Source organism: Salmo salar, chromosome 10 (genome assembly GCF_965601325.2).
Source record: "Salmo salar chromosome 10, fSalSal1, whole genome shotgun sequence".
In the NCBI taxonomy this organism is placed as follows: Eukaryota; Metazoa; Chordata; class Actinopteri; order Salmoniformes; family Salmonidae; genus Salmo; species Salmo salar.
The window spans coordinates 48,300,547-48,318,733 of record NC_138300.1 but is presented as its reverse complement, the minus strand read 5'-3'; the positions used below and the strand labels follow the sequence as shown (position 1 = coordinate 48,318,733).

General features: G+C 41.2%; 1 protein-coding gene across 1 annotated transcript in view; it reads left to right on the top strand.

The window, feature by feature from the left end:
• The window catches only part of LOC106560519 (AP-1 complex subunit mu-2), a 45,706-nt gene extending 31,032 nt beyond the window's left edge, over positions 1-14,674 (top strand). Inside the window, exons 6-12 of the mRNA XM_014123491.3 lie at positions 1,267-1,393; positions 6,611-6,753; positions 6,910-6,981; positions 7,256-7,414; positions 8,750-8,875; positions 12,009-12,084; positions 12,543-14,674. Coding sequence (XP_013978966.1) covers positions 1,267-1,393; positions 6,611-6,753; positions 6,910-6,981; positions 7,256-7,414; positions 8,750-8,875; positions 12,009-12,084; positions 12,543-12,565 — 726 coding nt within the window. The 3' untranslated portion in view covers positions 12,566-14,674. The remainder of the gene's footprint in view (positions 1-1,266; positions 1,394-6,610; positions 6,754-6,909; positions 6,982-7,255; positions 7,415-8,749; positions 8,876-12,008; positions 12,085-12,542) is intronic.
• Positions 14,675-18,187: the final 3,513 nt, after the last annotated feature.

The following is an 18,187-nucleotide window of genomic DNA, read 5'->3' as shown; positions in this document are numbered from 1 at the left end:
CAGGCTCAAAATGGCCGGAAACAAAGCACTTTCTTCTGAAACTCGTCAGTCTATTCTTGTTCTGAGAAATGAAGGCTATTCCATGTGAATAGACTATTTAAAAAGAGTTCCAAAACTCTCTGCCAATAACAGCTAGTTTAGAGTTAAAAAATATATTATTGTCATGTACACCTGAGGTGAATTGAAATGTGTTGTTTTAGATGGTCAGCCATAGTACGGCACCCCAGGAGCAAATTAGAGTTAAGTGCCTTGCTTAAGGGCACATCAACAGGTTTTTCACCTTGTCGGCCTGGGTATTTGAACCAGCGACCTTTTGGTTACTGCCCCAATGCTCTAACGCAAGGCTACCTGTTGCGCTTTCCCCTCCCCACTCACACCACTCCCAGACAGCACTAGCAAAAAATGTTGCTTGAGAAATTGCTCTTTGCTAAGAAGCAATTTTTTTCCTTTTGACCATTTTAAATTAAAACAATCACAGTAAGGTACTTAATTGTTACCCAGAAATGATATTGAGATCAAAATGGCTGCGTTGGGCCTTTACCTTTACTCAAACAATTTCCTGGTTTAGGTTAAACATTCCCAGGTCAAGAGTTCATAGTCATACACTTTACTGTACATACCTTTTACTGTATACCAATGATGGGAAACTTTGATGGAGGTGGGGGCCACAAAAAAACATATCTCATCATGAGGGGCCTCAGTGGGTCTGCAAACCCAGGATAGATACATTTTGTTCAAATTTAATTTCTAATAGTTGGATATATATTTAAAGAGTGATCATTATTTAGAATGGACAGGCCAAGAAACAAGGTCAGGTTTACAGTAAGCTGTATGTCAGAGAAGGTTCTTCCAGACACTGTTTCTCCACTTCCTTGAATCGAAAATGTGAGGAAATGATTTCCGGTTTCCTGTCTTACAACAATCCTCCGGTTTCTGTGCTGACGTTGTTACACCGGGACACCCATGTGGCCACAACCTTTTGGTTTGGCACGTAACCAGCCCCCTGAGCCCCTGATGTATCCCAGGGGTTACAGACCCCTGATAACTGATTGTAAGGAAGTGCAGGTCTAATGGGCCTCTATTGCCACATTATCATTAAACTGGATAGCTAGATCTCTGAGCTCCTTTTTGTGACAAGCCACTTTATCATCTTCAGTCTCAAACATCTTCCTTAACCTCATATAAACCTGCCATCCTTGGTTCCTCCTTGTCAAAATCAGAGTTTTTGTGAAACATATTTTTCGCTGTCTGTAACCCTCCCTGTAGGTGAGTGCTACCGGCAGTGTCCTGCGTAGTGAGATTGTGGGCAGCATCAAGCTCAAGGTGGTCCTGTCTGGGATGCCTGAACTCAGACTGGGCCTCAACGACAAAGTGCTCTTTGAAATCACAGGACGTGAGTATAAACACCTACAGTATACTGTCTGTACACCATAGCCGTGGGAAGTAGGGGTGCTGAGGTGCTGCAGTATCCCCCCCCCAAAAAATGTATTTAAATAATGTTTCCAAAATTAAACAATTACTCCTGTCTGAACACTGACTGAATCTGGGCAGCACATGCACCAAATGTTTATTTATTTTGTATTTTATTTAACATTTATTTAACTAGGCAAGTCAGTTAAGAACAAATTCTTATTTACAATAACGGACTACCAAAAGGCAAAAGGCCTCCTGCAGGGACAGGGGCCTGGGATTAAAAATGTAAATAAATACAATATAAATATAGGACAAAACACATCACAACAAGAGAGACACAACCCTACATAAAGAGACACCTAAGACAACAACATAGCAAGGCAGCAACACATGACAACACAGCATGGTAGCAACACAACATAACAACAACATGGTAGCAACACAGCATGCTAGCAGCACAGACAACAGCATAAAGAGCAAGAAGGTAGAAACAACAATACATCACACAAAGCAGCCACAGCTGTCAGTAAGAGTGTCCATGATTTGAGTCTGATTCCAAATAAACAGTTTGTTGCATTGTGGCCATAGAAATAGAATCCATAGAACCCAGCTAGCACATAACGTTCTGAAAACGATATGTTTCTTAGAGCTTGGTGAGAGCGTGATTGTCCAATGGTTATTTTGCATACAACCTTCCCATAACGTTTCCTACAGGTTTCGTCATGGTTTGTTTTAAAGTAATGTTCTCAAATTGTTCAGAGAATGTTAAGAAACAACGTTCTTCTGTTGGAATTTCAGTATTTCAGCATAACATTTCCTGCAGGTTTCTTCACGGTTCAATTTAAAGTCTTGTTCTCAGAACATTAAGAAAACGATAGTAACATTCAAAGAACGTTCTAAGAATGCTATTTAAAAACATAGAATGTTCTCAGCGTCAACAAAAATCTCTCTATCCTCAATCTTGTTAAGTGTTTTCAGGTGTGTTGGCCACACCTGATCTTAATGAGTGCTTGTTTCCATTGAAATGGGGTCTGTTTGAATAGACAAAAATTAACAGCTACGTATGAGTTAAGAAAACATGGCAGGCTAACTCCTTGCTAGTGGCACAGTGGACTAATTCCATGTATAGAGAGCAGCAGATCAGGTTTGAATCTCACTGACGCCATGCCACAATAAAAAAGAGATGTGTTTGCATAATTAATGTGTCTTATCTGTGCTTGGAGTTAAAAACCGTTAAACTAAGCTATCAGTGTTTTTTAAAGTCTCATTAAAACATTCTCAGAATGTTATTTAATTACCTTCAAATAACCTAGCATTTTGTTCTCGGGAGGTTAATAAAACCACCAAGGAAAACATTCAGGGCACCATAGAATTGTTTTCTCAGAACCTCCCTGCAACCTAAAAATGTACATTCTCAAAACAGGCTACATTTTCACTTCTATTCTTAGAACGTTTAAAAAAAAGTTTTAAGTTTTCTGTAAGTTACAACTGATGGCTTAATTCTCAGAATCAATGGGAACCCAAAAATGTACATTCCCACTTCCAAGGAACCAAATGTGCTAGCTGGGAAGGGTTTTGGAATCTCACTCTGGTAATTTGACTGGTAAACTCATGGGTATGCTCAAAATGGCTGTCAGTTCTGACTTGAATGGGCACTTTATGCATTCTATTTCTCTTTACTCCGTCAGTGAATAGTTAAAGGACTTTCACAAATGTCTAAATACAATTGCAGGAATTATGTTTAGAAAGCGAATGGCTACTGCTGAAAAGAGAAGATTAGTTGTCAGTAGAAGCTACCAGTTTTTTTTCTCAACTCAGATGAACAGCACTGTTTTTCTAAGTAGCTCTGGCCTATCTTGAGACCATCACCAGTACGGTGAGAAGCCTAGGTTACGCATATTCATGCTATCTTCATCATTGGGTGAATGAGTGCCACTGGATAGTTGATTCAGTAGCTTACTGTAGCCTATATATTGATATATTGTTTCCCTTCTTTTTATTGGCCCTGAGCCAGGTCCAGACCAAGGCCCGGTTTCTCAAAAGCATCTTAAAACTAAATTCATTTTAGACCCATAGAATCCCAGAATGACATGAAATGCATTTATAAAGGGCCATATTTTCCAGACCCTGCTAAGAGTTTTGCCCCATCCTAAAAATGCTTCTTCTGTACTGTATGCCACTAGGCAAATACGATAAATCAAATAAAATGTTATTTGTCACATACACATGGTTAGCAGATGTTAATGCGAGTGTAGCGAAATGCTTGTGCTTCTAGTTCTGACAATGCAGTAATAACCAACGAGTAATCTAACCTAACAATTTCACAACAATTACCTTATACACACAAGTGTAAAGGAATGAAGAATATGTACAGAAAAATATATGAATGAGTGATGGTATAGAACGGCATAGGCAAGATGCTGTGGATGGTATAGAGTACAGTATATACATATGAGATGAGTAATGTAGGGTATGTAAACATATAAAAGTGCCATTGTTTATAGTGGCTAGTGATACATTACATCAAGATGGCAAGATGCAGTAGATGGTATAGAGTACAGTATATACATATGAGATGAGTAATGTAGGGTATGTAAACATTATATGAAGTGGCATTGTTTAAAGTGGCTAGTGATACATTTAATTACATCAAGATGGCAAGATGCAGTAGATGATATAGAGTACAGTATATACATATGAGATGAGTAATGTAGGGTATGAAAACATTATATGAAGTGGCATTGTTTAAAGTGGCTAGTGATACATTTATTACATACATTTTTCCATTGTTAAATTGGCTCCAGTTGAGTCAGTATGTTGGCAGCAGCCACTCAATGTTAGTAATGGCTGTTTAACAGTCTGATGGCCTTGAGATGGAAGCTGTTTTCGGTCCCTGCTTTGATGCACCTGTACTGACCTCGCCTTCTGGATGACAGCGGGGTGAACAGGCAGTGGTTCGGGTGGTTGTTGTCCTTGATGATCTTTTTGGCCTTCCTGTGACATCGGGTGGTGTAGGTGTCCTACATCGGGTGGTGTAGGTGTAATAGATAATAGAAAACGTTATTATAAAGGGATTTTTATACACCCAACTCAATATCTTCCAGTGGCTATGCTGTACACAGTATACACACAAACTCACTCACAAGTACACAGACACACCAAAAGGTAAGGACAATCATAGCCAGTGCAAGGTCCCCAACCCAAATAATTGGACTCTTCATCTCTGGAGAGATATGGTCACAGGTAATATGGACAATTACGTTCCAATCCCATGCCCAAATCCTCACCCTTCAATATCTTAGTTTGTTCCCAATCCTGCCCGACTAACTCCATACCCCCTGCCTCCCATCCCTACCTCCACCCCTCTGCCTCCACCGCCCCCATTCTCCGTCCCTGGTCTCCCCCCTTATGTGCCCTGGTTGTGGGGCGTCTGGTGGATTACTCTCCCTGGTCTAGCCTCGGTGCTAATCCCTCCCCCAGGCTACTGCTGCTGTTGGCAGATGAAAGATGGACGGCTCCTCACATGCAGCCAATGGCCTGGAAGTGAAGTGGCATGTCTGGAAAATAAAAATAAAAATACTCCTACAAATAATGGATAGATATAAACATGAGAATGCAAAATGGGCTTCTGCACTCTCCCTATTGGGGCGGCAGGTAGCCTAGTGGTTAGAGTGTTGGGCCAGTATCCGAAAGGTTGCTGGATTGATTCCCCGAGCTGACAAGGTAAAAATCTGACGTTCTGCCCCTGAGGAAGGCCGTTAACCCACTATTCGACCGGGCTCCGAAGACGTGGATGTGGATTGATGCGGCCCCCCTGCACCTCTCTGATTCAGAGGGGTTGGCTTAAATGCGGAAGACACATTTCAGTTGAATAGATTCAGTTGGACAACTGACTAGGTGTCTCCCTTTCCCATAATCAGAGGAAGAAGTGACTAACTATTCTCTCAAAATGTATATTGCACTTTGTTTTTGCATAACATGCATATGTATGTATGCCCTCAAGGGATCCTACTAAAATCCTGGGACAAGTAATTTTGAACCATAAAGGTGTGTTTTGATTACGAAGTCATCTTTATTAATGTGTCTGTCCAGCTTGCTACATGTAAACAGCCTTGTGTGGGTTAAACAGCACCCTCTTCTGGTCAAAGCCTGTTAACGTCACTGCACATGAAGAAGATACTGTTGGAGTCAGGGCAGTCAGGAAAGACAGACAGGAAAGAAAATCACATGAGCTTACAGCTTACAGGGAGAGTTTTGAAGTAGACTTTGAGAGATATGAGAGCTGAAACAGATCAAATTGTGAAAACGAATAAAACACAGGATTAATTTCTGTGATATGGACACATGACTGTTCTGTTGCCTTGTTAGGGAGATGGTGAACCACAGGGGGAAGTGTGATGAAACCTAAACCCTTCTACGTCTGGCATCCTCTCTCCCTCCACCCCCTTAGAGCCCGAACATGACCGACTGTGTCTCCTTTTTGACCGTTCCACAGTCTCTCAGTAATGATGCTACTAGGGGGACCATACTTACAGTATATTGGGGAGAGTAGCGCTCCAAAGGGCTAACCTGCTGGGATGTGATGATCTGATAGGCCTGCTAGGTCTCTGATCTCCAAAGACTAGATGCTAGCTCTCCCTGGAGGATGGGGCTTTAGATTGAAATGTCACACACACACACTCGGTCACACTCAGTCACCTTGGTGTGGACAGGGTTCATTCTACCTGGGTTCATGTGGGGCCCAGAGTCATTAAGAGCTTTAAACAGCAGCTCTGCTGGGCCTTTTCCATGTATTCAGGAAAACAACGGGAACATTAGGCTTGCTCACCACAGTACACAGCCACATTGCCAGGTCATTGTTTTCTAACCCACTCCTGACGTGGATGTTCTTCCAAAACTTTCTCTTATAATAGCTATGATTGATTGAAGTCTTTATAAAGTACCTACGAAGAAGAAACAGTGGTGTTTACAGTGTCACTGTGTGTTTTCTGATCAGGAAGGATGACAATGGAACCTACAGGATACTTTTTATTTAGTATCCGAGGCATATAATAAGACTGTACAGTACTTGAACTGAGACTGGAAAACTTCTATGGACTGCTATGGATATTTCGCACTTATCCAATGTGGACCTGTCATGCGTTGTGTATTAGGACATAGCCTTACAATAACCCCTCCCCCTTACCTGTCCTGTCAGGAGAGAAATGTAAGACGGTAGAGCTGGAGGATGTCAAGTTCCATCAATGTGTCCGTCTGTCCCGCTTCGAGAACGACCGCACCATCTCCTTCATCCCCCCCGACGGAGAGTCCGAGCTCATGTCCTACCGCCTCAACACCACGGTCAGCGGAACACACACACACACACACACACACACACACACACACACACACACACACACACACACACACACACACACACACACACACACACACACACACACACACACACACACATCTCCTTTGCTCCATGTTAACCTTCTCTCCTCTATCTGCCAGGTGAAGCCTCTGATATGGATTGAGAGTGTGATTGAGAAGTTCTCCCACAGCCGAGTGGAGATCAAGGTTAAGGTAAAGGATGTCCACCATCATCCACTGTGTTTTAGCATGGCTCCAACATTGGCTTTCCTATGAACCCTGGCTGCAATGTGGAACAATGTTTGGGTTGGGACTGTTTCCTCAACCTTTAACTTAGATGCTATGAGTTAATCATTGAGCAAGGAAGTCTTCATACAATAACCTCTGTGTTTCTTCTTGATGACTGTATCCTTTCTTTCCATCACTAGCATTGCACGTCTCTGCTGGTAACCCTGTGACCGTTTGACCTTTCACCTCCACCCTACAGGCCAGGAGTCAGTTTAAGAGTCGCTCCACTGCCAACAATGTGGCCATCATGGTACCTGTGCCCAGCGATGCCGACTCGCCCAAATTCAAGACGAGTACAGGCAGCTGCAAGTATCTTCCTGAGAAGAGCATGGTGCAGTGGAACATCAAGTCCTTCCCTGTAAGTAGCTAATGTCACTGAGATGAACTCAACATTACTACCCTGAACAAAAATGTCAAGTGTTGGTCTCATGTTTCATGAGCTGAAATAAAAGATACCAGAAATGTTTCATTCCCACAAAAAGCTTATTTCTCTCATATTTTGTGCACAAATTTGTTTGGATCCCTGTTAGTGAGCATTTCTCCTTTGCCAAGATAATCCATCCACCTGACAGGTGTGGCATATCAAGAAGCTGATTAAACAGCATGATCATTACACAGCTTCACCTTGTGCAGGGGACAATAAAAGGCCACTCTAAAATGTGCAGTTTTGTCACACAACACAATGCCACAGATGTCTCAAGTTTTGAGGGAGTGTGCAATTTGCATGGACTGCAGGAATGTCCACCAGCTGTTGCCAGAGAATTTAATGATAATTTCTCTACCATAAGCTGCCACCAACGTCTGAGGCCTGAGGCCCATTGTGAGGCCCATTATTTTAATGGTATCTGTGACCAACAGATGCATATCTGCATTCCCAGTCATGTGAAATCCATAGATTAGGGTCTAAGGAATTTATTTCAATTAACTGACTTCCTCATATGAACTGTAACTCAGTAAAAATCAATTGCTGCATGTTGCGTTTTATATTTTTGTTCAGTATAATAATAACAACCTATTGTAGATGGCAGTTAAGTCAATGCCTCCCTGTTAGTGGGTCATCTGCTACAGTATGGTAATATTACCATAGCATATGTCCTGTGTGGCTTAGTCGGTAGAGCATGGCGCTTGAAATACCAAGGGGCGTGGGTTCGATTCCGGCTTGGACCACCCATACATAAAATGTATGTATCTGCTCTATTATCCAACTTTGTGGCAACAGTTTGAAGAAGGCCCTTTCCTGTTTCAGCATGACAATGCCCCCATGCACAAAGCGAGGTCCATACAGAATTGTTTTGTTGAGATCGGTGTGGAAGAACTTGACTGGCCTGCGCAGAGCCCTGACCTCAACCCCATCAAACACCTTTGGGATGAATTGGAACGCCGACTGCGAGCCAGGCCTAATTGCCCAACCTCACTAATGCTCTTGTGGCTGAATGGAAGCAAGTCCCCGCAGCAATGTTCTAACATCTAGTGGAAAGCCTTCCCAGAAGAGTGGAGGCTGTTATATCAGCAAAGTGGGGGACCAACTCCATATTAATGCCCATGATTTTGGAATGAGGTGTTAAATGAGCAGGTGTCCACATACTTTTGGTCATGTAGTGTAGTTCACAACATAACAAAGAACCTTAATGAAGAGAAATGCTCCAGTTTTCCAATAAACCTCATACGTGTGTATGTTTCTATGTTTGAACAGGGGGGGAAAGAGTACATGATGAGGGCTCACTTTGGTCTGCCTAGTGTGGAGAGTACTGAGTTGGAGGGGAGAAGGCCCATCACTGTCAACTTTGAGATCCCCTATTTCACTGTATCTGGTATCCAGGTAAGCTAACAGATCCCTTAAATCTATGTTTATCAAAGTGGACCCTAGTAGAGCCAGGTATGAGTTCCATTGAATAGTGCATACAGGCTGGAAGGTTCTGACTCACGTGTGCGTGTGTGTGAGTGCGTGTGTCAGAGCATGCGCCAGAACGAATCAGTTGGACGGGCCTTTGATTTCCATAGGCAGGCATGTTTTTTCACGGGAACCCCTGTGTGCACGCGCTTGCATTTCACAGGTTTTTTCAAGGGGTGTAATAGGAAATGTAATAGGCAGCTCGTGAGTTTAAAGTTTGGGGAAGCTTACAATTTATCCAACCATTTCTACCGATCTGGGTGCCAGTTATGATTATTTTTATATATGCGCATTTTCGTGGAACAGTTTCATTTCAATAATACAGTTTTTGATTCTCAATATCATAGTCACGTGGTTAATCATAAAAATCTGAAGTAAAATGATACAAATGTACAATTTCAAATTCAACTATGGCGAGAGCACTAGCCTCTGCCATATGGGCACATTTAATATACAATTGGCGGCTAAAGAAATGAGAGCATAGAACTCAGAGATAGTTTATTGGCAAATGCAGCAATAGGCCTTTAACATCCATCATCAACTAAGTAAAATGCATAGGCCTAAAGCTGATAAATAAAAACTGTCGAAAATATCCTGATGAAAGAACCTGAATTTTCAATCGCATTCATCTCTCTACTACACATGTCTGCCTCCCTTTCTATCTGTCTCGACTTGAGCTATTGCTAGTGAACTGAAACATTCTATCAACTAGCCAATTCCGGGCCCTCAGTGTTTCCTGCCCCAGTGAGCTCGGGACAGACAGCTGTTTTTTATTTTTTATTACATTTCCACTGGATAAATGGGATCATCAGATCATGATATTTTGTTCTTTCACACCGAGTCTTGGCAATTATCGAGATGTTGGAAATATTTTTCAAATACTGAGGAACTATCATTGCAATGGATGTAAAAAAAAAATACAATAATTACTTTGTTGACTTGTGTGAGGCAAAGAAAAAAATACTTCGAAACTCAGCTTGTTAGTGGTGTATGTGGTGAGAGTTAAGACAATCAGAAAATCAACATTGCCAAATGTGTACTTTCCTACATATGCATGTATTATGGAGCGAGAAGCGCCATATCTTCGCCTCACACCCCTCCACTTCTTTTACATTTGTTTAATTGAACCTTTATTTAACTAGGCAAGTCAGTTAAGAACATATTCTTATTTACAATGAAGGCCTAAGCCGGATGACGCTGGGCAAATTATGCGCCGCCTTATGTGACTCCCAATCACGGCCGGTTGTGATACAGCCTGGAATCGAACCAGGGTCTGTAGTGACGCCTCTAGCACTGAGATGCAGTGCCTTTGACCGCTCCGCCAATTGATGCAACATTTTTTATTATACTCAAGACACATTATTTTCACACATATTTTAGATCCTTTTCACTGACAGATGCAACTCAATCAGCTAGATCTATTGCTACATTCACTACCCATATTACGGGCTTCCCAAACACACTGGTGATTTTAAAACAATCCACAGCTATTTTTCTAAAATAAGCTAATGATCCTCTGTGGTTAAGTCATGCTCCCCGGTGAAGTATTTTGAATGGTTTTATTTACAGCAGTAAACATTTAATTTTGGCAAAACATCAATTTACTTTAGGGCAATCCAGCATCCTAACAGGGCACTGTGCACCCACCAACTTTCCTTTCCAATTTGCAAAAGGCTGAAACCTGAGATCTGTATATAATGAGGAGATGCTGATGTCTCCACCCTAACAATGGGAGTCTTTGTCCTAAAGGCGGGAAGGCAGATGCCAAGCTTAGGTCTGCATCACAGGAGGTTGGTTGGCACCTTAATTAGGGAGAACGGGCACATGGTTTCCCTCTCATTATGTATAGACCATGTTTTTTTTGTTCCTATTGTGTTATTGACTGTATGTTTGTTTATTCTATGTGTAACTCTGTGTTGTTGTTTGTGCTGCACTGCTTTGCTTTATCTTGGCCAGGTCGCAGTTGTAAATGAGAATTTGATCTCAACTAGCCCTACCTGGTTATATAGTGAAATAAAAAATAAAATAAATAAAAATAAATGTATCTGATGCTGTCTGGACAGAAATAGTATGACATGCCTTACTCTTTTGTTCCACACAGCATCAGATACATGGTCTACACATACTGAGACAGAGGGGCGCTGTTTCGCTCGCTCGGATGCTTTAACCCTCCTGTTGTGTTCGTGTTAATTCATTCTGTGTTCCTGGTCCAAAATGACCGCCCCATTATAGATGATTATAAATACATATATTTTTACTAATGTTGTGTTCGATCTGTTTATAAACTTAAGATCTTGTGAACATTACAAGTTTTGAACTTATATTTGCTATTTATGGCCTGTAGGCCTCATTGACCTGAGCTCATACAACTTGTTTTTGAGTAAAAAAGTCTGCTTCCACAGAATGAATTGTGAGCAAGGCCTCAAAAAAGCTTTATATACCAGAGCTGCGAGAAAAGTTCTATATATTATTGAAACAATGTTGCGATATAGTTTGTGAGAATGCCAACAGGTGTGGTTCCCGTGGTCGAAAGATTCTATTGGGGAAAGGTTCCCGTGGGGGTTGCCATGGAAGCCAAGAAGGTGTGTGTGTGTGTGTGTGTGCGCGCGCTCAAACACACATGCATGTGGGGGTCTGGGAGAGGAAGTGTGTCCACCTGATGAATGGGCATGTGCCTGAACTCAATTTTATACAGTAATTGTAGTCTCACCCATTCATTTCTAATGATCGGTCATTGTTGACCAGGAACACCACAGGTGTACAAAAGTTAAATAAAACACCCACATTTGAATGGAAATCATCAAAATGTATTTTGTGTGTTCAGATGCTCTGTGTGGACAAAGTCATGGAACCTTATGACAATTAGATTAAATTAACTACATTTTTTTTCAGAGAGAGAACATTCTGTCGGTGCGGGTCTCGTTCAAATAAATTATCAATATTTTATCTGGACGGGCAAGGAGGTACAGTAGGGCGGGCCAGGGCCCCTAAGGCCGGCCCATAACGTCGGCCCTGGTGTGTGTGTGTGTATGTGCTGAAACTGTTCTTTGCTCCTCCTCAGGTACGCTACCTGAAGATCATTGAGAAAAGTGGCTATGAGGCCTTACCATGGGTACGCTATATAACACAGAGTGGAGGTGAGACACACACACCATTTCAGCCCGGCAGTGAACCCAGCCATCATATCTATTACCTCTCTCCTGAAGCTGGGGCAAGGGGGATTTGAATGATGCCTTACTGCCATTAGGTTCTCTGTGACACTCTGCTCTGCATGCCAAGGTGGCTATCACCTTTTCATTGTGATCAGCAGAGGGAAAGAGAGGGACGGACAGACGGAGGGAGGGAGAGAACGAGAGAGTGAAAGGAAGGGAAAGAGGTAGAGAAATAGAGAGAGCAGTTTTGACTTATTGATAAGGGAGTTGTAAGCAGTTATTGTAAAGCCATAATAACTACTACACTGACCCCAATGTGTATCTCAGTCACCCAGAGCCCCAATGCTAATTTGAATGTTAATGTGACGCCACAGTACAGGGGTAGTGTGATGATGGTTAGAAGAGTGTTAATGTATTGCTGTTACGTCTTCACTTCTTGGCAGATTATCAACTCCGGACAAACTAAGGGCGAGCCTGCTGCTAGACAAATAGATCGTCACTCTCTCCCTCTCTCTGGGAGTGAGAGACAACAGAGGACAAGGAAGGGGGAACAACTTTCACCACTGTCAATTCTCAAAGGACCAGGTAGTCATCTTGCACACTCTGCAGACATGAGGACCTTCAAGACTCAATTTCCCTTCAGAACTCGACTGTTGTCACCTTTGACCTTTGCTGTGTTACATCATCTGGAGAAACATGTTTTATTTCTTTCGAATAATGAACCTAGTGGTTTTCTTATTGGTCACATTGTAAACATTTGTATAGTTGTATTTTCTTCTTAAAGCTGGAAGAATTCAGGACATTTATGATCTCTGAAGTGTGAACGTTGAAACCTGTGTACAGCACTGATATAAAATGATATCTGGTTGGTGTGGATGCTAGCAGTTGATGTTATCTTGGGGCCAGCTGTAAGCATATAATCCCCACTGTGTCCAATGAGATGAACACCAAGATAATGAATAGGCCTGCATAATATCAGCAGCTGTGTATTACCATATTGTCGTCACAGTTCCTAGACATGTGCTTGTACTCAGCTGACAACTACAAGGAAAAGACTGAAGGAATTCTCTGTGTGCAAATCACAATTATGTAGTGTTTCTAACAGTCTTGTGATACAGACACATTTAACGCCTCGAGGAAAAGCCATGATCAAAATAAGTAAACCAATAATACAGGTGGTCCGAAATGAACAGAATGTTGTTTAGATAGGAAACAAAGTGGACATATCTATGTCAATGTGTGAAAACCTATGTCAATGTGTCACCACCAAACATAAACCCAACTTTTCCAAAGCAGCTATTGGTTGGCATGGTTACAGTAGTCTGTTGTGCGTGCAATGCACCACCCCTCATATCAGTTCTGGTTCTCTCTCTGCCAGGGGAAGAGCTCTGGTTCTCTCTCTGCCAGGGGAAGAGCTCTGGTTCTCTCTGCCAGGGGAAGAGCTCTGGTTCTCTCTCTGCCAGGGGAAGAGCTCTGGTTCTCTCTCTGCCAGGGGAAGAGCTCTGGTTCTCTCTCTGCCAGGGGAAGAGCTCTGGTTCTCTCTGCCAGGGGAAGAGCTCTGGTTTGCTGTGTGTAGGCCTACTGTATGAAATCCAGACCTGGTTTCAAATACATGTTTATTTGAGTATTTGTTATTTAAATACTAATTTTCTGTATATTTGAGTATTTTCAAATGTGGTGAATCAAAACGTTTTTCCAAAATACTATTTTGAAATACCTGGGATAGATGCGTGGGAGTATATTTGAGACAGTCTAATTGAATATTTTAAAATACTTTCCAAATGTATTTCCAATATTCAACTACTTGTTTTTTCAAATAAAAAATATCTAAATACTTACTTCCAAATGTCTTTGAAAGTAATTGAAATAGCCTAAATAGTATGTGAACCCAGGTCTGATGAAATCTCATATTAAACCAGCCATATAAAATAGTTGATTATGAGGAACAGGACAAATATGACTACACTCTTCCAGATATTCTCTCCAGTGGGGTTTTTAATGATTGTGTTTTTCAATCTATTAATATGTTATTTATTAACCTCTGTACGTCAATGGGAGACAAAGGGATCTAGATTGTAAGGTACAAAGTCGTTTATTTATTTCTATCTTCACTGGTTATTTCCATCTCTATCAGTGAGATGTTATCAAATGTAAGCCAGGGAACTGGACCTGAGGGCTCTCTCTCGCTCTCTCAATTCAATAGACTTTATTGACATGGCAAGATTAATGACTTACATTGTCAAAGTATACATATAGCAAAAATGGTGGGACCAACAGCAATAATAATAATAATAGTAGTAGTAGTAGTAGAAATGGGATTACCATTAACAGCAACTACAACAACAATATTAATGAGAATAACAACACATAAAAGCAATGGTAGTAGACCAGTCTCAACATGACTGAGAAGCCACATGACATGGTATGAAAGACAAAACAAAATGGGAAATATTGTTGACATTACATTGCACTTTTCACTGGCTGTCCTTCAGGTTGTGGCAGGAGGACACATATTTGGCTGCCAAAACTGCACATTTTGGCTTTTCACCCAATAAATATTTGATTTTTTTCTTCATCTTTTACAGTTTCAAATTCTTTGTACTGAATGATAATTTTGGGAAAGAAAAATTATCTTAGGTCTGAGTATTTGTCACAGTGTAATAGGAAATGCAGCTCTGTCTCTACCTCTCCCCTGGAGCAGAGTGAGCACAGCCTGTCCTCTCTGAGCAGCCAGGTTTGACTGTGATGACCGGTTTCTATAGCCAGACTGTGCTCACTGAGTCTGTACCTAGTGAGTGTTTTCCTCAGTTTTCTATCAGTCACAGTGTTCAGAAAGTCTGCCACCATGTACTGTCTGTTTAGAGCCAAATAGCATTGAAGTTTACTTAGATTTCTTTGTGGTGTCTTTCCAAAAGGTGGTATATTTTTCTTTTTGCTTTGTGATGATTTGGTTGGGCCAGATTTTCTGAGTGATGTCTTCAGGCTCTATGGGGTTGGTTTGGGTTAGTGAACTGAGCCTCAGAACCAGCTGGCTGAGTGGACTCTTCTCTTGTTTCATCTCTTGACATTGTAGAGCTGTGTGATGGAATAGTTGTAAAATTTGATGGCTCTTTATCTATTCGAGCAAGGAGGGGTTTTTGCCCAATTCTGCTCTACATGTGTTATTTGGAGGTTTTCTTTGCACTTGCAATACATTCTTGCAAAACTCAGCATGCAGTATTTTGATTGGATGTTTGTCCCATTTAGTAAATTCATTATTAGACAGCGGACCCCATACTTCACTGCCATATAGAGCAATTGGTTCTATAACTGATTGGAACATTTTGAGCCAGACTCTAATTGGAATTTCGATTTGAATGTTCCTTTCAATGGCATAGGATGCTCTTCTTGCTTTGTCTCTCAGCTCATTCACAGCCATGTGAAAGCTACCTGTGTTGCTGATATTTAGTCCTAGATACGTGTAGTTTTTGGTGTGTTCTAATAGAACTGTGTCCAAATAGGATTTATATTTGTCATCCTGATTTCCAGACGTTTTTTGGAATATCATCATATTAGTTATTTTTTAGATTAACGGTCAGAACCCAGGTCTGACAGAACCTGTGCAGATGATCTAGATGCTGCTGTAACCCCTCCCTAGTGGGAGAGAGTAGCACCAGGTCATCTGCGTACAGCAGACCCTCCTTAGTGGGAGACAGCAGCACCAGGTCATCTGCGTACAGTAGACACTTGATTTCAGTGTTGTAGAGGGTGAGACCAGGTGCTGCCGATTCTTCTAATGTTTTTGTCAATTCATTAATAGTGTTGGACTTATTGGGCAGCCCTGTTTCACTCCACGTCCCTGAGAGAAGAAGTCTGTTTGCTTGTTGCCAATTTTAACCAAACATTTGTTTTTAGTGTACATTGATTTAATAACATCATGTTGTTTTCTCTCCAATACCACTTTCTATTAGTTTATAAAAAAATACCTTCCTGCCAAACGGAATCAAATGCTTTCTTGAAGTCTACAAAACACGAGTAAATGTTGCCTTTGTTTTGGTTTACTTGTTTGTCTATTAGTGTGGATAGTGTAAATGTGGTCTGTTGTACAATTGTATTTATGATACTGCAGAAAATTTTCCCCAAATTGCTGTTAACGCAAATTTCTTTGTAATTATTTGGGTCAAATTTGTCTCCATTTTTATAGATTGGTGTGATCTTGGTTCTAAATATCGGGGAAAATACCTGTAGTGAGGACAATGTTGAAGAGTTTGAGTATAGCAATTTGAATTTGTGGTCTGTATATTTGATCATTTCATTTAAAACACCGTCAGCTCCACAGGCCTTTTTGGGTTGAAGAGTGCATAGTTTTTCCCAAAAGATGTCTTCTGTAATTGGGGTATCTGCAGGATTCTGATAGTCTGACTGCTGATTCAAGGATTTGTAATTTTTTCTTGTATATATTTTTGTTCTGGGCATAGTGATTTCTCCACATATCCCCATTTTGGATCACCAACTCCTCTTGATGAGGTTTGTTTAATTTATTCCAATTCTCTCAGAAGTGGTTTGATTCTATGGATTCCTCAATTACATCCAGCTGATTTCTAATGTGCTGTTCCTTTTTTGTTCTTAGGGTGTGTTTGTATTGCTTCAGTGTTTCTCCATATTGAAGGCGTATATTTTTGTTGTCTAGTTCTCTGTGTTTTTTTTTATAACTTTCTGAGATTTCTCCAATCATTATCAACCCATTTACATAATCTATTCTTTTTGGTTTGCTCTTATATTTCTTTAGATTAGCCAAGGAGGCTAATTTGTCAAATCTAAAGTTTATGTTCCAAACGGCCAAATGTACACTTTCATTGCTTTAGGAGAATGTTAAGGCTAAAAGATTGTCCAGGAGAGATTGTATTTTTTGGCTACTAATTGCTTTTTGGTAGATTTCTGTACTGTATGCACTTCATCTATAGGCCTGTTTAGTACCATGTCATTTATTGGGCCCTGATGCTTCATGGTTGGGTTCCGCTCTTCTCAGATACACTGTGATTTTACTGTGGTCTGAGAGAGGTGTTAGTGGGCTGACTGTGAAGGCTCTGAGTTTAGGTCGGTGAGGAAGTAGTCTAAAGTACTGCTGCCAAGGGTTGAGCTGTAGGTGTACCTATCAAAAGAGTCCCCTCTTAGCCTACCATTGACTATGTACAGACACAGTGTTCGACGGAGCTTCAGGAGCTGTACTCCATTTTAGTTTTTCACTTTGTCATAGTTGTTTCTGTGGGGGTACGTGGGGAGGGAAAGGTTGTTGCTTCCCGGTAGGCGTTTGTCCCCATGACTGTTAATAGGGTCTAGTTCTTCTGCTGTTCTAGCATTCAGGTCTCCACAGACCAGTACGTTGCCTTGGGCCTGAAAGTGACTAATCTCCCCCTCTAGAATGGAGAAACTCTCTTCATTGAAGTAAGGTGACTCTGAAGGGGGAATGTATGTGGCACAGAAGAAGATGTTTTATCTGTTAAGATAGCCTCTTTGTTGATTCTTAACCAGATAAAGAATTCTCCCGTTTTGATCAATTCGATTGAATTAGTTAGTTCAGATTTATACCATATTAGCATTCCCCCTGAGTCTCTGCCCTGTCCTGAGTCACTGCCCTGTCCTGAGTCTCTGCCCTGTCCTGAGTCTCTGCCCTGTCTGATTCCTTTTAATTTAGTGGATGGTAGGATTATCTCCCTATAACCTAGTGGACAGCCAGTGGAAACATCACCTCTGCACCATGTTTCCTGTAGTACTACAATATCAATATCATCAATTTCTTTCAGGAAGTCTGGGTTTCTGCTCTTTAGCCCAAAAGCAGAGGACTTCAAGCCTTGTAAATTCCAACATGCAACGTAAAAAGATTTCATAACTGTGTTTTCTTTACCTTCAAAATGATATACACTCACAATCCAACAAGAACTATTAAAATGGGATTTTTCAATTAACGTAAACTCTTATGCAAATGTGATTTGTTTATCATTTAAGATAGCATTTTTGTCGTGCGACTTGGATGGATAGTGTGAGGATGGTGGAGTTCTTGTGCTCATCTTACCATGACCCTTGGCCTATCACGTGAGCATAGTAGACT